The sequence below is a fragment of the Excalfactoria chinensis genome, chromosome 1 (assembly GCF_039878825.1).
Source record: "Excalfactoria chinensis isolate bCotChi1 chromosome 1, bCotChi1.hap2, whole genome shotgun sequence".
In the NCBI taxonomy this organism is placed as follows: Eukaryota; Metazoa; Chordata; class Aves; order Galliformes; family Phasianidae; genus Excalfactoria; species Excalfactoria chinensis.
The window spans coordinates 155575196-155600557 of record NC_092825.1 but is presented as its reverse complement, the minus strand read 5'-3'; the positions used below and the strand labels follow the sequence as shown (position 1 = coordinate 155600557).

At 38.6% G+C, this 25362-nt stretch overlaps 1 protein-coding gene across 6 annotated transcripts in view; it reads right to left on the bottom strand.

Annotated features, from left to right (window-relative positions):
- DGKH (diacylglycerol kinase eta) overlaps positions 1-25362 on the bottom strand; it is a 150216-nt gene that overhangs the window by 21076 nt on the left and 103778 nt on the right. For all 6 annotated transcript variants that reach the window (XM_072358514.1, XM_072358505.1, XM_072358549.1 and 3 more), the window contains 15 exons: positions 21568-21674; positions 20448-20573; positions 19200-19302; positions 17650-17812; positions 14833-14941; positions 14422-14561; positions 12563-12650; positions 9730-9815; positions 8833-8932; positions 6872-7148; positions 6274-6402; positions 3659-3793; positions 2774-2891; positions 1803-1913; positions 1565-1661 (listed from right to left, as the gene is read on the bottom strand). In XM_072358514.1, the coding sequence (XP_072214615.1) occupies positions 1565-1661; positions 1803-1913; positions 2774-2891; positions 3659-3793; positions 6274-6402; positions 6872-7148; positions 8833-8932; positions 9730-9815; positions 12563-12650; positions 14422-14561; positions 14833-14941; positions 17650-17812; positions 19200-19302; positions 20448-20573; positions 21568-21674 (1889 nt within the window). The remainder of the gene's footprint in view (positions 1-1564; positions 1662-1802; positions 1914-2773; positions 2892-3658; positions 3794-6273; positions 6403-6871; positions 7149-8832; positions 8933-9729; positions 9816-12562; positions 12651-14421; positions 14562-14832; positions 14942-17649; positions 17813-19199; positions 19303-20447; positions 20574-21567; positions 21675-25362) is intronic.

Below are 25362 nucleotides of genomic sequence, written 5' to 3'. Positions count from 1 at the left end.
CCCCCTGACATCCACTGTAAATCTTCCCTCCCTCAACTTAAACTTTATCCTCTAAAAATCATAAGCAACAACAAGTGCTACTCAGTACAACAACAGAATCATGTCGGTCAGGTCAGTCTCACTTTACTTGCAATCAGAGGACATCTACAGTGGAAAAATCCTTGTCCACAAGTGCTGTCCTGCAGAAGTGCATCAAGTGTGTATGTAAAGTGAACAGGTCATCTAAGAACCTACATGCTGGATTCAAGATCACTTTGGAGATAATGAATTTGCAGGTAAAGTTTCTTTTAAAGAAGACTTCTGAATTACCAAGTTACTAGTGTTGTGGAAATAGAATTATACAAATGAAGTAGCAGTCCCTAGAAAATAAGGAGGAAATCTTCAGCAATTGTATCAAGAGGAGAAAGGGATGCAGAATACTTCCAGAACACGATTAGCATTTTCTTTCTATGCTTTAATGTCAGCAGCAAGACACAGTTTAACATTTCCATCAAAATGTGTCAGTAGCCAACATATGCTCTGATATTAACAGATGCTGCATAGCCGTTTGTATTGCAGTAGAGGTTTGCCTCCAATTCCTGAAATGGATATTTTTAATTTTCCAAAGCTGAGCACCTCATCACAAGTTTTAACATAAGGCTGATATTATGCAAGGCAATAAGAAATATGAATTTTCTATTCGCTGTTTTACTTGCAGATATATTCAAAGATAATTATGGAGAGGTCAGACATGAATACCTTTTTGAATCTTATTTGAATCTGATTCAAATATCGTTAAATTAGAATTCTATCTGCAGCATATATAACGCCCTTTGCTGTCATTAAATTCACTAACTACGGCATAATTCCATGATAATTATTCAATTGTTAGATAACAACAAGCTGATTCTACCATACGGTATCCTCCTACAGCTCAGTGAGAGAAAGAGCTCCAATGCGTTCAAGAAACATGGAGACGTACTTAGGAACATGGTTTAGTGGGGAAATATGGGTGGTAGGTTGGACTGGATGATCTTGGAGGTCTTTACCAACCTTAATGATTCTGTGAACTTATAATGATATATAACATAAGGTAAATTTATGATGTTTATTTTCATATAAACATCATGAAATTCCACTTAAAATAGTTAGCAGGAAGAAAAAAAAAAGACACTATTTTATTTCTCTGTCAACCTCCAGCCTAAATATTCACTGATTGAACACAACCATGACTGTCACGCAGCCATTTCGTGCACTTGGTAACTATTTCTATCATCCCCTGTAAAGTCCCAGTATTGTGAATAACACTTAGATTTGGTGCTAGAACTTAAAAAAATAATTATGTTCAAATAATTTATACCGCACTTGTTGCTGTGATAATACCTTTCTCTGGCTCTGTGTGGCTATCTCAAACACCTATTTGAGTAAGACTCTGTAGGTATAGCTGTGCTTCTTGAGATTCTCACTCAGAATCTCCCCTCTTCTGTCAGGGTGTCTTTTTTTCCTAAGGCCATCTGTGTGCTCACTCTATCTGTGTAACCAAGCTGTTAAAAAAAAGTTCATGCTACCTACGAACAAAAATTACCTCGAGTTGAACTTTTTGTTCCAAATTCTTGTAAGTTCTCTGCAGTAGCTCTTTTGTGCCAAGTACTCCATACCACATCATGTTTTTCGTCCGACTTCTGCAAACAGGTAAAATAACACACTGAAATACAAATATTATGTCTTGTATTTGTAGGAGAAAGAAAAAGTGATGAATACGATTAAGGAGAGAAGGAAAATAAGATGTATAGAAATGTCTCAGCTCTGTTACTGACAATTACCTGCATTTTTCAGGGTGCTCTTCTCGCTTGTTATTAAATTCAAGTGAAATTTTTGCATCTAACCCAATTCCAAAATAGTTGTTCATGACACATTTTTCTGAATATCCCTCCCTTTAGAAGAAAAGAGATGATTAGTTGTACATTTTTACAGTTCCCAGGCACACAGAACTACAACCAAGATGCTGGATACTCTCAGAGCAGACACATCAACAGGATACATCACAAGACCATACTCTCAACCTTCCTGAGGAAGGCTAATGGTTGTCAAGGAGACAGATTGGATGCTGTCTCCTTTGCAAGTGCAAGTAGCTCCTGGTAGGACAAAGAAGAAACTAACATATCCCAGTATCTCCACCAAACCCAAAATAACTGTGGAATAGGAGGAAAGATCTGCCTTGTAAACAGCTCTGAGACAGCAGCACCAAAGTGGGCTGAGCACCAAGGCTGCATTTAGACATGCTGGTGGTACTGGCACAGCGGTGCTTTGTTTTAGAGTCCCCACACAAGGCCACAGCCCACAACCCAGATACCATCTGTAAGTCTCTGTAAATGCCACATCCAGTTTTCTGGGAAGAAGAGACAATTTAGAAGACAAGATTTCTGCCTTGCTGTCCGAACCCTTAGGCAGATACTTCTTCCTCCACCCCAAGGCCCTGCTTCAGTGTTTTCCTGGCAGCTTAGCTTGCATGCAGACCAGCACTTCAGGCAAGAGAATCCAGTTCTGGCGTACTGATGTTCTCTCAGAGACTGTGCAAAGGGTAAGTGAGCAAATGTTTCCCATTATTTCTGCTGCTACAAGACAGTCCTGGGCTACTCATAACTAAGGGCTTATTCTAAAATGGCACAATCCAAGGTGTTTCCAGACCTTGAAGTCTACAGAAAATAGATAGCAAAACAGAATTTCATAGTAAAAAGCTTAAGTGAAGCTAAGTAAAGTGAAACAGTAAATTCTGGAAAAAGAAATTGCTTACAGTGAATCTGGATCCGGGTCAATAAATGGCGTAGCACCAAATGGATCGATGTTAGCTAGTAACATTTTGCTAATAATTGAACTTCCTGCAATAGAAGCAGCTAGGCCAGCCCTTAAACCTGATAAAAAGAAACAAAAATACCAAGAAAATAACTAAACAAATTTGATAAATAGAGAAATATCAGAGTTTTTACTCAGCCTAATTTTCATCTCCAAACTCATCACAATTTTCTTTTCACCCTGTCCTTTGTAAATCAACTGTCATAAGATCAACATTCAAGTGGTTGGTCCTGGAACTAGCAACTATCCCAACTATCCTTCAGTGAATGCTTACATATTTAACTTGGTAAGCATGAGCTGACTGAGAGACTCCTGAAGACCTGATGAACTCTCCATGCCTACTTTGACCATGGAGCACAATACAAAATACTATGTAATGCAAGTAAAAAGGGAAAAGTACTTTCTAAAAGCTTTCGCTTAAATTGACATGAAGAAAAACCAAAACTCATACCCATCATTCATTAAATGTATTAACTAAGTTAGTTAAAACTTAGTTAGTGCCCCCTACTATTAATTGCATTTGGATAGGAGCCTTAAGTGTATCCAATGGTTAGGATGAATGATAGAAGACCCAGCATTCCAATTTTTCATCATCCAGAATCAAATGCAATACTTTCGCCACAACCAAATGACCAGCAGTATTCTACATTCCTTTGCACTTCCTACTACACGATACAACACGAAGGTATGTTTGTCAGTTCAGACGATTTTGGAGGGTTCTATTTCCACGTAGAGCACCAGGCATGAAGCATTATTTGACATCAAGGAGAACAGAAGGCAATGTTAACAGAGTGTGATGAACACCAGATTTTAGAATCACAATTACCTGGGCAGATAATCCTAGTGTTAAGGACAGGGAGGTTCTCTTTGCTGGCAGCCAAAGCTGGAGCAGAGAAAGAGCCTGTCTGAGAATGGATACCTCGACTTGTACGTCGATCGGGAGATCTTGGTGCAGTTTTACCTGTCCAGAAGTAAAAGAGAGAGAACTCACTAGAGCTATTGTGGTAAATACACCGTTTTTACAGCCCTGAAAGTATTTCAAAAGCATTTATCTCTTATGCTTCAGTGAAAAACATCTTTGTCCTTCACACAACATTTTTTCTTCTAAATACAAGGAAGAAAACTCAGAACAGGATGGGGAACAGCTGTTTACATGGAAGGACAGTGACAAGTCAAGGGGGAATGGTTTTAAACTGAGACAGGGGAGGTTTAGGTTAGATTTTAGGAGGAGGTTTTTCACACAGAGGGTGGTGACACACTGGAACAGGTTGCCCAAGGAGGTTGTGGATGCCCCATCCCTGCAGGCACTCAAGGCCAGGCTGGATGTGGCTCTGGGCAGCCTGGTCTGGTGGTCGGCAACCCTGCACATAGCAGGGGGGTTGAAACCAAATGATCATTGTGGTCCTTTTCAACCCAGGCCATTCTATGATTCCACGGTCAAGTTTCACAAAAATGCAGACTTCAGAAAGCAAAAAAAAAAAAAATCAATTATTATTAAAGGATAAATGTCAATGAATTAATACGAATTTGAACTTAAATTTAAGAAGCATTTACTTACAAATATACCTATATTATATGTTAAGTATAATATAATAGAAACAAAAAATATTATATATTTATAGCAATTTTGTTATAGATAGCCATTGTAAAACTCAGGCTGAAATTAGGCCACCTTATAAACAGCCATAATCCTTGCTCTAAGCAGCTAAAATTGATCTTCTGCTTGCAGCAGGTTTCTGAAAACATCAACCAAAACTCTGATATCTTTATCTACAACCAAACTGAAAACTGCAAGGGAAGAGAAAACCACATTCAGATATTTTTGTCTTCTGCACAGATCACAAAGGAGATCAGTTTGCTGTCATTTCTTTTTCACAGATAGAAGGAATTCCCTTAATAGTTGAAAACATTTATGTGTTAAAAATTGTACAGAATATGGATGAAGAAAATCTTGCAACATGTAAAATGTTGTTGACAAAGGCAAGTAACAGCCCAGGAAAAAGGGAAGAAAGTCAAGGGGAAAGTGAAGATATTATAAGGAGTCAGCCATATGCCCAGTTGTCCAAGAAGGCCAATAATGCAGTACAACTACTTTGTACATGGGTATGATAAAACACTATACTATAATGTTAAAAAAATGAAACAAAAATAGCAAACTATATCTAACAGGAGTTATGAAATATTCAAATGATGTTAATTAACATACTGAATAATATTACCTTCATCAAGTGACCAAATATAATTTCAGAGAGTAAAATATTCAGGACACATTTAACTTATATTTTCTTTTACACTACTGAAAAATTCACAGTGCTATTCATTCAGTCTGTTCTCTCTGTACATGGAAACCAGGCAGTTACATTAAATAGGAAAATCAACAGAACAGCTGCTCTTTATTTGACAGATGAGGCTCGTGGGGATAACTACAATAAAGATAAACTTTTGCTGTTCATGCTCTGATAAAAACAACAGAGCTCTAATGAGTATAACTGATGTTTCATTGCAGATAATTGAATCCATGTTTCATGCTCTCTCCCTCAGCAGCTATCTCCCACTGACAACATTAATATGCACTCTATTTCACATATTTCAGATGTATGAAGAATAACACATCTCTGCAACAGGCACAGAAACTGTGCTACCGAGAAACCAAGGGCTTTTATATATATATATATATAAACACGTGATCATGTGTTTAATTTTACTTTACATCAGTGGCATTAGGACCAGGTCATTGTTAGTGCTGGCATCCTCTGTGAGCTGGATCTGTTGAAAGTGGACATCACCAATCTAATGATGTATTTCTAAGGTAGGAAACACTGGCACAGACACCAGCTTTAATGCAGAACCTCAGGAGTACAGCATCTCTGAAGATTTGTCATGGCTTAGGGTAAGTGAGGATCCCTCACAGACAGACGTTCTTTCACTGCAGCCATTTGCTGTCAGTAATGGACACATAAAGGAGAGATTTTACCCTATCATTTGAACGTGTGAATTAGTACTATTACTTTACAGAAAGGGTAGTCAAGTACTGCAATAGGCTCCCCAGGGAGGTGGTTGAATCACCATCCCTGGATGTGTTTAAGAGCCGTTTGGATGTGGTGCTCAGGGACGTGATTTAGCAGAGGGTTGTTAGAGTTAGGGTACTATGGTAAGGCTACCGTTGGACTTGATGAGCTTCAAGGTCTTTTCCAACCTGAGTAATTCTATGATTCTATGATACTATTCTGTGTCAGGGCATAAGCTGTCAACACTATTCCATAACTACTACTTTACACACAGTAATCAAACACTTGAATAGCCATATGAAATATTATAGACAAAGATGCTTCTCAGAGAGTAGGAAAAAGCAATACAAATAATCAAACCTTTTTAAACTATGCAACCAACTATGTAAGAAGACTGTAAACTTTAAAATTATTTTCTTGCTATTTTACTCACTTGACTGGGATTCAAATTCCTTTGTATCTTCCTCTTTTTCCTCTTCTTTGGATTCGTCCAACTCCTTGCTATATTCTACTGGGGACTGGTTCACTTGTTCTTCACTATGAGCATTCTGCTCATCCACAACTGCTTATTTAAAAAAATAAAATAAAAATAAGAAAAAAGTTTAAAGATCTCTACAGAAAATATACCTAAAAAGAAAACTAGCATTAGGGTTGTTTTTTTGTTTTGTTTTTTTTTTTCCTGTAGCTTTAAGTTTTAAAATCTTAATGAGAGATTTCTATTGCCTCTCCGGTGAAAATGATTCTATAGCAGTCCTTTGCCCATCGATATAATTCCATCAGAAGCTGTCATTTTCTGAAGGTTAATAATTACAAAGTACGTGTATACATGCACACACATGCATAAATATGTACTCATATGTGCAAACAGACCATCACCATCTTATAAACATGCTGCATTTCTGTCCTTGCAGTTCATAATAACCTTATGCATTGTAAGAATACAAATTTCAAGCTTCAGTATCAAAATTCACACAAGCTTAAAGGAAAAAGAAAATAAAAAAGCATCTTTATCAGTAAAGATGAACACACACCTTTTTCTGCTTGTTCAATGATCTGCCTCACAGCCTTCTTTAAGCTGTTTGCCCGGAGCATCAACTGTTCTCTTGGTTTGAAGAGTTTCTGGGTGGAAGACTTTGCAACACACTCCGCTAACTGCTCCTTACTTTCGGACAAGGATTCCTCACTTGAAAACTCCTCTCCTTCTTCTTCAACAATGGGGGGAGTGATGCCTGGGAGAATAGGAGCAGCCTGGGCTTCTGTGTGAAGCGCTTGGAGCAACAGGTCAAGCTTCTCATTTAGCTCTGAACACTAAGGAAAGGGGGAAAGAATACACAGACGCTAAAAAGAAACGAAGGTAAACTTCTTGAGGAATTTAAGCATGATATTACAGAGAGAGATCTACATTCTCCATTTGGTATGAACTAAGATTGTGCCTACATCTCTATGGAATTATCTACGTAAAATCCAAACGTGGATCCAACATTTTGCACTATCAGATTATGAGTAGGTTTGTACCGCCTGTTGGTAGACAGACCCTGCAATGTTCAACTTGCTTGAAGCAGCTATAGACAAAAAAAGCTACATGCTGACTAAAACAACACACACGCTAAACTCAGCTTGCCATTTAAGTAGGATACTTGCGCACAGAAGCTGTGGATGACCCCATAAGGTCCCTTTCAACTCAAGCCATTCTATTATTCTATTATATGGACTAGATTTTACTCTTCTTCTGAAGGCCAGCAGCATAGATAGGGCTACTGTATTTGCCCACACCATACAGTGTAACAAATTATGGGTAGTCAGCACCCCAATTAGGAGGAATAACCTATGGGGACATGCTAGCCATTAGACTGAAAACACATGGTGTTAGTTTTTGATAACATATCTGTACATTTAAGCAAGTGAATTGGCACTGAGCAAACAATGTCAAACATCTCTAGCCCTAATCAAGCCATTGCCCTCTCTAGGTACACTGGAAAAGAGACAAATTGATGTATTTAAGAGAAACAGGGCTGTTTTGCCCTGGAATGGTGAAAAAAGCTGGATATAAGCCTTATAGCCTGGAGGGCCAACCCGGGCTGTATCCAAAGGGGGGTGGAAAGCAAGGAGAGGGAGGGCACCGTTCCCCTCTGCTCTGCTCTCATGAGGCCCCATTTAGAATACTGCATTCAGGTCTGGGATTCCAGGACAGTAAGCATGCAGAGCTGTTGGAGTGGGTTCAGAGGAGTTAGGTTACATGTTAGTAAGAAGTTTTTTACTCAGAGGGCGGTGAGGTGCTGGAACAGGTCGCCCAGAGAATCTGTGGATGTCCCATCCCTGAATGAGTTCAAGGCCAGCTTGATCTGGTGGATGGCAGCCCTGCCTATAGCAAGGGAGCTGGAAGTAGATGATCTTTAAAGTCTCCTCCAAACTAAGCCACTCAATGATTCCATGAACCATGAATCATCAAGTAATTGCTGTTTGTTAATCTTCGGACTCTGGGATTGTCAGTGATTTTATTTACTTTTTTTCAGTTCATGAAATATTTTTCATCAATCAAAACCCCCCCTATCTTCTTCAATGTTTCTGCAACCTGATCTCTACAATTTGTAGCTCAAACTTTTACTTTTAATGCTGTAATTTCTCTTCCATTCATTCTTCCATCATAACTCTCCCACTAGTTGGTTGTTTTCCTGTAGCTAACGTAATCACCTTCAGACAAAAGTAGAAACATAAATGCAAACGAACTCCATCTCTATGCACATTCTGTGTTTTATCTTTTGTGAAGGCAAAAAATATGTAGAGTTTGTAGAGATCTCACAGTGCAAAGATGGTCTAATCACTCAGAAGAGCAGAATTCTAAAGTTATTGAGAGAAATGGAAGCCGAAATGGGCATCCTGAAGCCATTTGAAAATTAAACAACCATGTGCTAGAATCTTAAGAAGAAAGAAAAGGAAAAAAAATAAAAGAAAAAAGAAAAAACCTTAACTCAGAAAATAGTCATAGTCTTACTTTAATGGCCATGGCATCAGCTTCATCTGCATTTTCCACTGGTTTTTCGTAAGTCTTTCCTATTTTGGCAACAAAATCCTTTACAGTTTCACACAGTATTCTTGGTAATATTAGAAAAGGGGAGAAATAAAATAAAATAAGCATGTTTTTAATAGAAAAATCTTACGACAAGTGATTTATATGTATACAGTCATAGACTATTTTTCTTGTCAAATGAGATATGCAAATGATATTTTTCTCTGTGGTTTGCAAAATTCAAGTGAAAATCTATCAAAAAAAAGATCTTTGTCTTTTTTCATTTAAGCCTTAGCATGCATCTTATTTCTAAGAACTTATATTAACATGACCGGTACTAATTTATTTTATGTGAAGTAAATATTTTTAACAAGATATGGATACAATTTAGAATTTGGAGTGATAATCAAATTCTGCAGTTTAATTTTCAACACACTCTACATGAATACTTATTTCGGAGATGTCCATGATGTGCAAAGCAATTCTTTTACTTTTAAGCTTCTGTTTGCAGAAAGAGAAGCTGTTTGCCCTCTTAATGATATAGGAACACATAAACAGAAACAGAATCAATGTGATGTGAAGTAGGTCACATATTTACATTAGCAGCTGTATGTTGCATATATAATCTGTGTGAATTTTGAGTGAATTAAAAGCATTTTATATTAATATTATGTGATTTGTTTTAAAATGCTAATGCTTTCATTACTATCTATTTCCTATTGTACTACATAAAACCTTTGCAGAACAAACATCTGCTCCAAGGTATTAAGTCAGACCAGCTGGGCCTACCATAACCAAACCGGGCTTAGACAGAAGGTTATCATGATTGTAACGTTACACAGAGGATTTATCCTACACAGTACATAAAAATGACCAACTCACTTGGCAGAAGATATAACAACTGAGTGCTGATCAGAATTGAGAATTTTTGCAAGATGAGCAGCAACTGAATCTTCATAAGCAGATATCTGAAAACAGAGAGGAAAGAAGACTTCAATTTCCACCCTTTTCAGCATTTCAACACCAACTTGTGTGTCAAAACACCTTAAACATAGCAGGATTTCCACGGAAGACCTACTGCAAGGTCAAGCAGCTGGGAATGCTGCTCCTACCTACACACTAAATTTCGCATAACAAGTTTTTAATATTCAAAATAACACTGTATCTGAAAACTTGATCCACATCTCTTTTCCTCCTTTCTCTAAAACAAGCTAAAAGTAGCCCACGAAGTAGAATGAATCAACCAACTTTTGGGGTTTGTTACATACTAAACAATCGTAATCTAATTTCTTTTATTTCCAAGACAAGCGAAGTTTCCATGAAGCCAAGCAGCTTGATTAAGTCAAATGTCTGTGGTTATAATCTTGAATTTTCTTTTTGCTGTCGAACGGTATCTTACTCCCCAAGTACTCCCACCGACAAAGGCTGTAAAACCTGCTATAATGTTATCAAAGAAAATCCTTTGTGATTCACCCCTAATTAGATTTCATAAGAAGTGTTTGGAAGAAAAGTGTGCGCATTTTCCTACTTCCCTGCCAAGAGGAATTCCTGAGTGTTACAAGATTACAAAAGATTCAGAAGAGGTCAGAATCATGTTCACACACAATCCTGCCTCAAAACAGGCATGGATCCAGATCTCCTTTTTAACAGCAAATTCTAACCACATTCTAGAGTTAAAGCTAAAAAGAAACTAGTTCGAAACTTTCTGATGGCTTCCTTTAGGAATCACTTAAGATGTATCAGTGTGTTTTTGTCCTGGACATGTACCTATCACTCTTTTTCTAATATTCATTTTTATATTTAATATTTACCAGATATATCAATTTTTAACTTCTAAAACCCAATCTTAATTGCAGAGCTCTGATGATAAATCAGTTGTGTGTGCTAGTAATGCAGAAGGCATCAAGAGAAGTGTGACCAGCAGGTTGAGGGAGATGATTCTGGCCCTCTACTCTGCTCTTGTGAGACCCCACCTGTGTCCAGTTCTGGAGCCCCCCACACAAGAAGGACATGGAGCTGTTGGAGAGGAACCAGAGGAGGGCCATGAAGATGATCAGAGGGCTGGAGAACCTCCCCTACAAGGACAGGCTGGGAGAGCTGGGGCTTTTCAGCTTGGAGAAGAGAAGGCTCTGGGGGGACCTTACAGCGGCCTTCCAGTACCTGAAGGGGGCCTACAGGAAAGCTGGGGAGGGACTTCTTATAGGGACATGTAGCAACAGAACACAGCTTTAAACTGGAAGGGGGTAGATTTAGACTAAATATTAAGAAAGAATTCTTTACTGTGAAGGTGGTGAGACCCTGGAACTGGTTGCCCAGTGAGCCTGTGGATGCCCCCTTCCTGGAAGCATACAAGGCCAGGCTGGATGGGACTGTGAGCAACCTGGTCTAGAGGGAGATGTCCCTGCCTACAGCAGGGGGTTGGAACTACATGATCTTAAACATCTCTTCTAACCCAAATTATTCTGTGAATTTTAATTTCGAGGGAGGAAAACAGTTCCTACATTTAATATGTTAAGAATGAACAACTGCTTGAAGTTGAATAGTAAAGTCTTCTGGGACCAAACCAAGTGCAACAGTTCTCTTGAAACTCAAAGAAAAAGAATGAGCTATGTACTTATAGTTAATTTTGGCATTGCACTTGAACACATTAATTACATGTAAGGTTAGTTATCTGTTCCAAAATATCGTATCTCAATAAATTGAAAACAAAGAGATTAAACAGTGTGCTCAAAAGAAAATGGCTTTTTCCAAATCAGAGTAATAGGCTGCAGAATTGATTTTCCAAAAAAAAAAAAAAAAAAAAGAGGTTTTATATAACTATTCAGTTATATTTTCAGGAGAGGATAAACATAATTTCAGAGCCAGAACAAACAAGAAGAAAATGTATTTACAAGGTGAAGATAAACCAGAAAATCTTAAGTCTTGCAAAATTAGAGAAGAAAAAACCTCAAATTTGTATTGCTGACACTGGAAACAACATTAGAATTACAGCCAGAGCAGCCCCAGTCTCTGTATCTCCATATCCAGCAAGGTGCCAAAGGTTACAACCTCCCTGCCGATTAAGACAGCCTGAATCATTAAATCATTTAAGAACCCCCTGATTAATTATCGCTTCTCAAGTACTTTTGAGCTAAAGTTGACATGCATTAAGTTCCTTAGGAATAAATTACTTTGTCATCTTAATCAGTCTTTTTATGTCAATTGATTTGATCTAAGCATCTCATTCTCCAAACAAAACTGAATCCTCATCAGACAGCACAAACACAAATCTAGTTTTAAAGATAGACTACGCTTTCCTTTTTCTGAAGTCACTTATGATTTCATGCTCTCTGAAAGGACAACAGCAGGTGGTATCACCCAGTGTAACTGACTTCTCCAAGCTCCAACAGCTTCCCTCTTTCAGAAAACAACCATCACCTTCAAAGTGTTTTTCTCAATGCTTATTCCAAATTCACATATATTTCTAGAACCAATTTATTTCTACAGCTCTGCTGAAGGTTCTTTAGCTTCATTCGTTTTTGGTAAGTAACACAGAACATGAAACCACGACTGTTTGATATACACACAGTGAGAAAGTATTAACTGCACTGAGCTAGCAGATCAGAAAACATCTGTTTCTATTATGCACAGAAGTGTTGTAATGATATTTCAAACCCCGTCATACCAGCGGCTCAAAGTTAAACCCATGAAAAAGAAATCAAAAGTGAAACTTCACCTGGCATTCCTCTGACTCCTCTTCTACAGTGACTGAAGGAATAGAAGGCTTTGCTGGTAATTTTAGCTCATATGACATTATACTCCACCTAAAAGAAACATAATGGCTTTTATGTTTCCAGATTATTAGAGAGATTATTCTTTTTGTGAAGAAATTCTGGGACATTTAATGAAGCTAATGAGGACTTTCAAGTACAACATTTGCACCAGTTCTTTCACATTGCAAAGTAGCTGCAGAAGTCAAAGGAAAATAAATGTACTCCTACAAGTAATGTACATAAAGGACATAAGAGCATCCAAAGGAGGGCTACAAAGATGGGGAAGATTCTGGAGGGCCAGATGTAAGTGGGGCAGCTTAGGTCTCTGGGTTTGCTCAGCGCAGAGCAGAGGAGCTGAGGGAAGGCCTGATGGCAGCTGCAGCTCCTCACAGGGAGCGGAGGGCAGCGCTGAGCTCTGCTCTGTGTGACAGCGACAGGGCCTGAGGAATGGCATGGAGCTGTGCTAGGGAAGGGCAGCTGGGGGTTAAGGACAGGGTCTGCACCAGATGATGGTGGGCATGGAACAGCCTGCCCAGGGCAGTGACTACAGCTCCAAGATGCCAGAGTTCAAGGAGTGTTTCGACAGTGCTCTCAGACATACAATCTAGTTTTTGGGTTGTCCTGTGTGGAGCCAGGAGTTGGAATCTACGATGATTATGGGTTCCTTCCAACTCAGGATATTCTATGACTCTATGACTCTACAAAAAAGCCCTAACTTCACAATTCCATGGATGGTGGCAGGAAAACAAAGTAATTTCTGAAGTAACTTCATTTTCATTGACATATATATATTTTTTTCCGCTGGTAAAGGACAGTACAGCATAGGATGTATGAAACTGCTAATATCAACACCCTTCACAGCTGCTGTAAAGAGCAAGAGATCACTTAAGATGGTCTTGAGAGCATCTCCATTGAAGTTAGAGCACAAAATGAACTAAGCTCTTCTCAGTACAGAAGAAGAATGTATGAATTAATCTGTGAATATTTCAGAAAGCCCAGGTCAGCAATTATTTCTAAAGATCAGTAACAAGTACTTCTATATACACTTTTCCATAGAATGATCTCACAGTTTGCAATCATGACTGTTCATTTACTTTACCTATAGAAACATCTGGCCAGCAACTTAGCATAGAAAACCAGGGGTGGGAAGGTCACTTGGTTTTGACTAAGAAAATGCCACAGCGTACAGAAACAGCAATACTGGATCAAACCAAAGATCTACTTCGCCTGGCATCTTGCCTACAGCTGCTGATGCCTCAGGCATGCAAGAGCAAAGGCACAACACGCAAATTCTCCCCACTCTTGAGGATACGGAGCTCAGTTTTTCTTAAATAATGATGCTACCTGTAATGCTATTTAATAGCACACAGGGAGTCCTTGAAATTGCCCAGAATGGTTTTGAATCTATGCAATTTCTTAATGTTTATAACTTCTAACAAACAGCTTCATCAGTTGTGTAAGAAAATACCTCCTCTTTATCATTTTTGTGTAAAACAACGATTCTCATCAACCACCACCCCTCCCCTCTGACCCTTTGGTTTGAAGCAAACAGTGAAGATCTATCTCAGTTGCTGTTTTGACTTTCCTCATGAATGGGATCTATACCCTTCTGCAGACACAGACATTTCAATATGGTCCAAGGCAACCTTTTGTGGGTATCCCTGCTGCAGCAAGGGCCAAACCAGATGAACCCAGAGGTCCCTACCAACTTCAATCATACTGTGATTCCGTGATTAAGCTTCTATGATGGATTTAGGCCAGAAGAAACCAAAAAACAATTCAAATCTCATGATAAATCAGGCATATACACACATCAGTTTACCTGTCTAACATTTTTGTGCTGGCTCGTTCCAATTTCTCCAAAATCTGAGGAAGCTGTGTATCATCATCACAGGATCCTCCCCAACCAAGGACACGAGCAAGGTCATTTCCAGTACCAAGGGGTAACACCCCTAACTGACACTGAAACACAACACAGGAGCAAATCTACTATTGAAAACTAGAAGGAGAAAGTACAATCTATTACAAATACTTGTTATTTCAATAACGTGAGTTATTTAGCTGGCATCAAAAGCTTGCAAATCAAACAGTGTAATTATGGTGCATTAAAAAAAAATGTCATTTAACAGAGTTTTGACTATATGCACATAAATGAGAAAGAACCAAACTGAGGAAGAATAAGCTTACAAAAGCACAGTGAGTACAGCAAAGGAAAATAAATATACACACTTGCCTGTTTGTGCAAGCTGAGCTTATCGATTTCTGACAACACCCAACCCACACTTCCATCTCCACCACATACAAGAATCCGGAAGTTGTCGAACTTCTGAAATAGCCGCAAACTGGAGGGAAAATGGAACCCGTTAGAGCCAGTCACGTTCACCACTAAGACATCAGTCATACTTGTGAGCAGACATGACATGAGTATGCAGTATCCAGCACCTCAATGGCTAGTCTTTTATTATTATGAGGTATGTGGATGCAACCAGCTACTGCAGTAAAGCTATCTGCATATCCCATTAGTTGCCGTATATTTCACTTATACTGGCATTTCCAATAAATAACATGCAGAGTTTTATTTTAAAAGAATTCCTTTGATATTGTTTTCAGGATTTTATTATTATTATTTAAAAAAAAAAAATAAAAAAATCTAAGCTTTGAAATTACAGCTGTTCTGTGCTTCCCACTAAGGTCAGAAGCACAGGGAATTTTTTCACAAGAAGTTGTTAAGATGTAACAACAGGATATCCTCCACAACACCAGTGGGCTTTTGCCAACTTGTGACTGATTAAACACAAGGACAGTTGGAGGCAATTATTACAGGCAAGGTGATGACAACAGAAAACAAATACTGTATTTCATATTACATACTCAAAGCAATATCCTGCTCTTCCTTCCTATAGCTCCTCATCCTGCTCTACACAATATGCTACCCTTCACAGAATCACAGAACCACCAAGGTTGGAAAAGACCTAAAAGATCATCCAGTCCAACCGTTCACCTATTACCAATAGCTCCCACTAAACCATGTCCCTCAACACAACATCCAGTCTTTCCTTGAACACCCCCAGGGTCAGTGACTCCACCACCTCCCTGGGCAGTCCATTCCAGTGCCTGACCACCCTTTCTGAGAAGTAATACTTCCTAATGTCCAACCTGAATCTCCCCTGCCATAGCTTGAAACCATTCCCTCTGGTCCTATCACTAATGACATGAGAGAAAAGGCCAACCCCCAGCTCACTACAACCTCCCTTCAGGAAGTTATAGAGAGCAATGAGGTCTCCCCTAAGCCTCCTCTTCTCCAGGCTGAACATTCCCAGCTCCTTCAGCCTCTCCTCATATGGCCTGTGCTCCAGACTCCTCACCAGCACTGAAAAGAACAATAAAGAATAAGCAGAATGATTGACAGAACAGGGGGCAACGGGTACACACTGGAACCCAAGTTCCATATGAACATGAGGAGAAGCTTCTTTACTTGGTGGGTTACAGAGCACTGGAACAGGCTGTCCAGAGAGGTCTTGGAGTCTCCTTCTCTGGAGACATTCAAAACCTGCCTGGACTCTTTTCTGTGCAACCTACTGCAGAGAACCTGCTTTAGCATGGGGCTTGGGCTAGTGGTCTGTAGAGGTCCCTTCCAACCCCTACAGTTCTGTGACTCTGTGTGAATCTGTGAAATATGAGACAGAGAGGAAAGGGGAATGAGATATGGAGAAACAACCAAGAGGTAAGAACAGCAGGGATTTAAAAGCAAAATAAGTAAATCTAAAATGAATGAATTTTAAACATGCTAGCTTTTAAAATAACAGAAATAAATATGTTCATCTTAATGCATGTTATTTTCCAGAATATGTATAATCTGAGAACTGTTTCTAAAAAGCAACATATTAAGATCACAGTTTTTTGAAACTTTTATATTTTTGTCAAGTAAATAATGTCTATTGTACATGATAATAAGTCTGAGAACAAAAGATACATTTATCTGAGGAAAGAATGTAACTAAGCTTTTTAGATCGACTAGAAAAAAAGTAGGCATCATTACTACTGGATAGAATATCTGCTAAGGACCTCTCTTTGGAAACTGTTTGAGGAAGAATAGTTAAAAGCAACCAATCTGACCTACGATTACTGTGTAAAATGCAAAGTGAACCTCTTGGATCATGGTTCTGATATATAAAAGCATTAGAGGAAAGAGAGCCTTCGAACAGGTGAATTTTTCAGATTGTCTCAAAATTCTCTCCAGTTAAAATGAGCCTTCCTTACTTTCATCCGTTATGATAATTACATGGACAAAATGTTAGCTGAAAGTGACATAGATTAAAAAGATTACAATAAAAAGATACTACAAGTTAAAGAGTTAGTATAAGTTAAAAACACAGCACTAACTATAAAGATACAAGTTGTTGCATTTGTGTTATTTGCTCATTGTTAAGTTTGTCATTTGCTTGGGTTTGAATCTTATCATGCAAGCTTAATTCTCCATCTTAAAGATTACAAAAAATAACGTTTCCAGTGGCCTTAACTGATCTTAGTAGGCCACTGAACCACAGGGCTACAGTTGATCAGAATTAGGTTACACAACAGAAAAATGTGCATGAATTTAATCTTTATGAATGTGCATAGATGCTGGGATTGTGGCATCCACTATTCAAACCCCACCTCTAGCTCTCCAACAGTTAACCTTTAGATTTTGTAGGATGCCTGGTGGTTTTGATTGTGGGCTGACTCCAAATTTATGTGAGATGCTCAATTTCATGTCCTCTTGCATTTGTTATCTAAATCACACTTTGAACGTATTTCTACAGTGATGGAAGTTTTTGAGTACTTGATCACCCGCTGCAGATGAGGCTTTCTAAAAGGAAAATATTAACCTGCAATCCCTTCACCCACCAGAATTCATACTGAAACTCTGTTATCTACTGTAAATCTTAAATAGGAAGTCACATGCTAGATATTGGTGATAGAATTATTGCAATGAGGGGACAACACAATACTATGCTTTGCACTAAATTCCCTCGCAGAAAGGATGGCTCAAGATTTCCAAGGTCATTACCCTAAGTGAGGTCCTCCATTCATTAAATCGAACACCTGAGCTGGATTTAACGACTGTTTGAATCGACGAAGAAACTTTACTCCCTGATTGTCTCCACTCTTTGAGTTAACAAAAACTAAAAGAGGACTGGCACAGGATGGCGGGCATGTGGCTTTCCAGAAACCTGTGAACATAGTTAGAAAGAATGAAATAAATAAGGCTTTCTAATATGAACAACACAAAAAGAAATCATGGGAAAGAGGAAGAAAGGAATGAAAGACAAAAGAAGTACATTTTATCATGCATTGTGTAAATGCTAAACTGAATATCAGCCCTGCAAGGAAAATGTAATTGCTCAAGATTTACCAGCTCATTTTTTTCTCTCCAATACTTTCAGTGTCTATATTTAGTAAAATCCTGAAGACAATAGCTTTATTTTCTTCCACAGCAAACAAGGTTGACTTTTTAGCATATTGCTCAAATCTCTTTACAGATTATCACAGAATTAAATACATATTTCAGCTGGAAGAGTTTGGTTTCTCATTTGATTTTTCTTTACTAGGTTGAACTGGATCATCCAAGCCTGAATTTTCTAAGAATACTCACAGATTTTAAAAGTTATCATATTCAGTTTCTCTTCACATGAGAACTTTTTTGGGGCTGAAGTTAGAGTATTAATTATATTAGACTCATTGAACAACAGACCTTCAGTTGTGATTACAGGTTATTAATATCAATATCAGGTCTTAAATGATTACAGCAGACTCTCAATAAGAGTCTCAATAGGCACTAATGGACACTTCTTGTTACCAACATAAACATTCCATGGACGTAGTGCTTTCTCAGCATCACTTCAAAATCAGATATCACAGGCATAGGTGTTGACATGCATTTCATGCAATACTAAAATAACTGTGCCATTTTTAATGCCTAAAACAAATGCTAAAGCTATAACATTTAAAAAAAAAAAATTAAAGGATGCTACAATAATTCCACATTATCATAATGTATAATTTTAAATAAAATTTGTTTAATTTATTGTAATGCCAAGCAAAGTAATTTCAAATATAGGACAATCTTGTTATCATGAATAATAGGTAGTTGAACGGTGCTCTGATCTGGAGACCAAATAGCAAATAAATAGCAGTGTTTATAGTATAAACAAGGACTTATATTATCTTCATACAATAAAAATCATTAAACTGTGTTAAATTTGCTGGTCTACATTCAGCATCAACATGAACTATAGAAAGAAAACTGCTGGATCATGATAGTCTGTATTCATTCGATTCCCTGCCTTCAAGTACAGTCTGCTTACATATCTCTATTCTGAGACACCAAGGAGCACCTCTGAGTTTGGAATGTTTGCTAAGTTTCTTTATCAGTGTGTTGCACGATTCTTACTTTTATTTGAAAGATATTTGAAGAAACCACATGAGCTATTCTGCTCTATAGCCTGAAAAGGCGGCTGCTGAATTAGAGCCATTCAGCCAGCTTACATTCAGTAGCATGTAGTATCAAGCAAAGTTATCTGACTTTGAGAGCACTGAACATGCTACAATACTACGTACCATCAGAGTCTATACTGTTTAGTGCTGTTGGAGGTATGATCGATACCTTACATTGGCCAAGTGGACATTTACGAGGGTACAGATCCTTACACGCAGTATGAACCTAGAAAATAAAGAAAAAATTATTTCCCTAGTCTGCAGTGGTGGAACTACAACAGATAGAGTATCTGTGGAACAAAAGTAGACTAAAATATAATGTTTAGGCATAGAGGGACTGTACAAAAATATATGTGTTTAACCACAAAAGCTGGTTACACGTTCTACAAAATGCAAGTTCGGAGAACTTCATCTCTGACTACCCCTATGGCAGGTATGAATTGTCCTTTCAATTGAATGGCTTACCTCCATCCCTTAGCAAGTTAGGACCAAATTCCCAGCAGCCAGCATCTATGCTGAGGGGAGCAGGCACACTCTGCACATGCAAAGCTATTGCTCCATACTTGCAGTTCACTTGGATATTCTGGAAGACGAACAAGCCAGCCAAAACAGCTGAAAACATATCCAATGTCCCATAAAATATGTGCTATACTGTCTTTTTCCATAGCTATTGGAAAATCAGGCACACATATGGAAGGTGCTGTAGTTTATCTAATTTCAAATAACCTCTTGAGATGCCAGTCACTTTCCACTGCCAACACACAGAGCCTTAGACATCTATATACTGAGAGCTTCAAGAATAAAAAACTGCTGACTTCTTAGTTCTATAATTTAGCATATATGTGTATATATATGTATATATTCTAACATGCATTCTAGCATTCTTTTTAGACAAACTAAAAAAAAAAAAAAAAGTTAAAAAATTATATTCTGCGGGGGAAAGCAATTGCACTGTCATAAAATTTCAATCAGCCATTGACAAAGTATACTAAAGAAGAGAACTTCAAGAGTCTTGCAGTAATATTGTTAAAGATGAATGCGAATTAACTGTTATGAAAGACAGAAAAACGTTAACATATGTTTATTACGCATACAGAACAGGTGTCTGAACCTCCACAGTTATCAGTTAGGAGAAGGCAGAGAAATCACATTGGATAACACCTATTAAAGAAAACTGCATTTGTGGGTGTATTAAATATTAAGCGAAAGAAGTAGGACAGTCATGAGAAATGTTGAACGTTAGAAAGACCTGAGTTTGCACAAGCTGCCTCTCCCTACTTAATCTAAAAGCACAGTTATGAAATGAAAAACTAAAAATAATGGCAAGCAATGGAGCTGGCAAAATCTCAGGCACTTGGATGTGGCACCTACCATAGCTTTACACCAAAGGCACTTCCAATCTTGTAGGCGTAAAACACTGCCACAGGTCTTGTCGCAGACTGCGCATTTGGCACTGACGGGCAAATTACCCTCTAACCACTGGTGAGGCATAGCTATCTGTGAAAAAGTAGCCATAGAAGTTAAACACCCAGATACAGAAATCATAGCATTTGTCTCTCAATTACAGGTGGATTATAACTACTCCCATAGCTCTATCTGCTCATCCAAAAAATGGCAGAGTAAGCAAATTGATGCTGATTCTTGGTAGGCAACTGCTATCAAAATGGAAAGTGTGGCAGCTGAATCATAGAATCACAAGACTGGAAAGGACCTACAAGATCATCTAGTCCAACCATCTTCCTATCACCATTGCTACCACTGAGCTACTCAAACGTACCTAGTAGTAAAAGAAGTAATACACTTCTCACTCAACCATTCATGACACTGTGCTAGCAACCAGCACAAAACAATGAGGCAGTTAAATCTACAGATTCTCTAAAACAAATACATACCCAGTCAATTAATACATACTACATAGCACAAACCCATCACAACAATTAAATTCAGAAGGAGGACAGGCAGGAGAATAGAGTACGTCTGTGGTTTTATGTACCACCTCAGTCACCCGAGATTGATAATTCACAGCTCTATAAGTGCGCTCACTGTCCCAGTAATAATAACTTGTGCATTAAGAGAAATTCATAGGTGTGCAATTTAGTATTAATTCCAAACACGCCTTCTGGGGAACAGCTATCAGTAAGGAGGACACAAAATAGAATGTCAAAACAGCTTGGTAATGCTGTAAAATACCACCCTTGCTTAAGAGCAGTAGGAAATTCTCAGAGCAATTATTCACCTTCAGTTTCTCTGCATGTGGTCTTTAAAATCTCGCACCACGCACACAATCTAGTGTCCACAGACATTAAGCTTGTCTTGTAAGAAAGAAATATAACATTTCGTTTTAAATACCATGATAATCTTTGAAAACTGTTTGGGAATACTGCCACGTACCATTAGTTCAATGGGTCTCATGACAACATTTCTATGCTTAGCCATTTTTTCCATTAAGAACCAGCTATTGGAAAGTACTGTAAATAAGAATAGTACTTACACCATCTTCATCTTCTATGATATCTTTTCCAATGGAGGCTAATGTAGTCCATTTGCAGTTATTTGTTGCTCGGACAGCACATCTTTTATGTGCTTTAAACTTACACACTGCAAGACACACATGAACATGTAAACTGTGTTATTTGATGCATTTCAGTGATACATGTCCTAAAAAATTAAACAGAGATAATCCATAAAACAGCCAACAACATGCCACTTACTGTTGTAAACATGACACAAACTAACACAAAGAAAATTCAGTTTATAATCATGCCAGCTGTAACACACTAAATTGGATTTAAGGACAACAGATCCTTTATGCAGCCTTGGTAGTTTTTCATAAACTCTTTGAAAGAGCTCAACATATCATAGAATCATAGAATGGCCTGGGTTGAAAAGGACCACAATGATCATGGAGTTTCAAGCCCCCTGCTATGTGCAGGGTTGCCAACCACCAGACCAGGCTGCCCAGAGCCACATCCAGCCTGGCCTTGAATGCTTGCAGGGATGGGGCATCCACAGCCTCCTTGGGCAACCTGTTCCAATGTTGAAAACCACTCCCCCTTGTCCTATTGCTATCCACCCTTGTAAACAGCCATTCCCCCTCCTGTTCATATGCTCCCTGGAGGGCCACAATGAGGATTCCCCGCAGCCTTCTCTTCTCCAAGCTAAACAAGCCCAGTTCCCTCAACCTTTCTTCATAGGAGAGGTGCTCCATCCCTCTGATCATCTTAGTGTCCCTCTTCTGGACCCGCTCCAAGAGCTCCACGTCCTTCCTGTACTGGGGGCCCCAGGCCTGGACGCAGTACTGCAGATGGGGCCTGACAAGAGCCTAGTAGAGGGGGACAATCACCTCCCTCTCCCTGTTGGTCACCCCTCTTTTAATGCAGCCCAGAACACAGCTGGCCTTCTGGGCTGCAAGCACACACTGCTGGCTCAGGTCCATCTTCAAACCTCCACAACGTGAATAAGCAGCCAAGCTCAAAGGCTCTGATGGAAGGATGGTGAGAAAGCTCAGCAGCTGAGAACTACCCTGCTTTGTTTCCTTAGCTGTAGCCCATGTTAACTGTGTCCTCAAATTCACATCAATGCCTATTTTTCACATACAGTGCAATGCGCTGAGGCACTAACATACTTCTAACGCATCTCCATGTTTTTGCCTATTCTACTGTTACATCACACAACCATATTTGTGTTTTAAATCTTTAAGATGTAGTGGGAGAGTATCTGGGAGAAGAGTTTTTCTTCAGGAGCTCAGTTTCTTAGGTTAAAGGATCCCTTTTACATACTGCACCGTGCTGGCTTTCCCAGAGGCTAAGAAAGGGAAGAATGAAGTGATGATACATTTATTCAGGCAAGCAGTGGTTACAGTATTTTCTAAGAGGTTACAGTAAGAGACACCTGACTTCTTACTGGATTATTTATAACAAATGCACTAACTGTAATAACTCAGCACAGACATCTAATACAGTCAGACAAACTAATAAGTACTTGTATCTCATTCTGCTTAATTAGTATCTCTAGCTAACGATATCACTCTACCCCAAACACTGTGACGCATGCAACTGTGGGTATTTCTTCTTACTGGAAGCGTATGAGATCATTCTGTTTAGAGTGCATTATATAAATTATTTTAGCAAAGACCATTAAAGGTTTATGAGAACTAGCCAGAAGACCAAAAGAAGTAGTCTCTTTGGAACAAATATTTGACAGGAAACAATCAAAAGGTTTGGCCCATCGCTTGTCCACCATTAAAAACATTAAGCCACGGTACAAAAGGTCTTGTGAATCATACATTTCTCATTTTCATTTCACTGATCTATTGCCAGATCAATTTTAAAAGTGGATGGAAACTAGGTAAGCAACACTTGAGTTTGGAAGCGAACATCCCTGTGCTGGGAGATGTGTGACAGTATGTGTTTAGATCGAAGAAAGAAATGGAAACAGAAGTTTTGTTGCCTTACAGCAGCTCCCCTGGCCATTTCAAAAAGCAGCATTCATAGCTCCCAACCAACAGGATAGGCTTGCATTTTCAGAATAGCTCAGCATCATACTGTGCATTTGCCAATGCAAACTTGTTCCACTTGCCTCAAATCTCAGCTATCAGACAAGTTCAGAAACAAAGGCTGCATTTCCAACATCTTGGGCCTTACAAGTTTTGCCTCTTGAATATTTTGGAGAAGACGTGCCACCAGATTCAGCTTCTAACTCACAAATGACACGTATTTGTCTTTGCTGTGCAGATCAAGGTACAACACATCAGGGAAGAGGGGCAGTAAGAAATTCCAAATGCTTAAGGCATAGGAAAATAACAATTTTCAAACCCTATTAATCTACCACTTAGATCTCAGAGCTCTGTATTCACCCTCTCTCTACCAAGCAGGAACAAATTCAAACCAAGAATCTGAAGAGCTGCAAAAAGCCACACCATGGACAATATTCCAGCAAGCTACAACTGAAGTTTGATTTGTGGGCACAATATAATTCAAATCTGAGACCAGATTTTCTGCAAATCACCCCACTGCAGACCCAATATCATCAAACAACGATTCATGCTCATTTGAGCATGGAAAAAACATTTCTAGAAACAGTGATTGTAAGGTCCAGATGGAAATTCAGAGACAAACACATCACTGTGCAGAAGAGAGAGGTAAAAGAAGGGACATTTCAAATCAAATCTCAAGCACTAACCCATAATTTCTTTTATCTCGGGTGATACTGCATTACATTCATGGATTAATCTGATATCTGAAATCTTCTGGAAACATGCAGGCATGTTGCTAAGCATCAATTGCCATTACTTTGCCACTGAAATTTAAATGATGAGAAAAGGAGAAAAATAGCCCATCAAAATCGAGACTATTTGTAGAACACCATTTCACATTTTAATTTCCCATGTAAATATTTCTAGCTGGAACATGAAGCTGATCTCTCTAAAAACCAACCAAGAGAGCCACTTAATTAGCGAACAGTTGTCACAGTTGCACCAACATCTGCTGTCAGACAGTGATTAAATCTGCAGCTATTATTATCTATAATGAAGAAAAGTCAACATTACTGAATGTCATCACAGAATCTCTTGCATCCAAAATAGAGATCTTTGCTATGAAACAAACACTTCTGCCTCAAAGGCCTTCCATTCTATCCACCCATCAATTAATTCAGCTACATCGAGGAAAAGGCATTGAGCATCCTGCCCAAGTTACCACTCTACCACTATTTTATGATGAGTTTTCTAATCTGTATTCTTCAAGAGCCAAAAAACTCTGACCGTGCTTTTACAGCTTCAAAAGCCAAAGCTGAAGTCCTGAAACTGATTCAAAGAACCCCGAGCTGGTAGTTGTATGTTGTTGACATGGGAGGATTTATATCGGAGAGCAGTCCATGAAACCTGACGTTTTGTTTCCAAAACTATGATCACATGGAGGACTGAAAAACATCAGTGAAAATGGAGTGACTCACGTGCGAACAGCAACCTAACTTCACTCCTAGTTGCAGACTATGCTTATGTTATGAAGGATAAAATTCAGTAGGTTCTTGATAGTTTTTACTATTTTTATTCTGGTAACTAAATTAACTTATTTTACAAAGACAGCACTAAAAGAATGTTCATATTAAAAAGTCAAGGACCACAAAATTCAGTTAGTCATGTAACAAATTTAGCTTCCATATGCAGGTGGTAAGTCTTCGGTTACATAATTACACTCTTTTTGAGAAGAGGACCGTCATTCACTTCACAGACTGTATGGTTCTTGTCAAGTATGCAGCTGTACCATACTCTCATTCATAGCAGTCT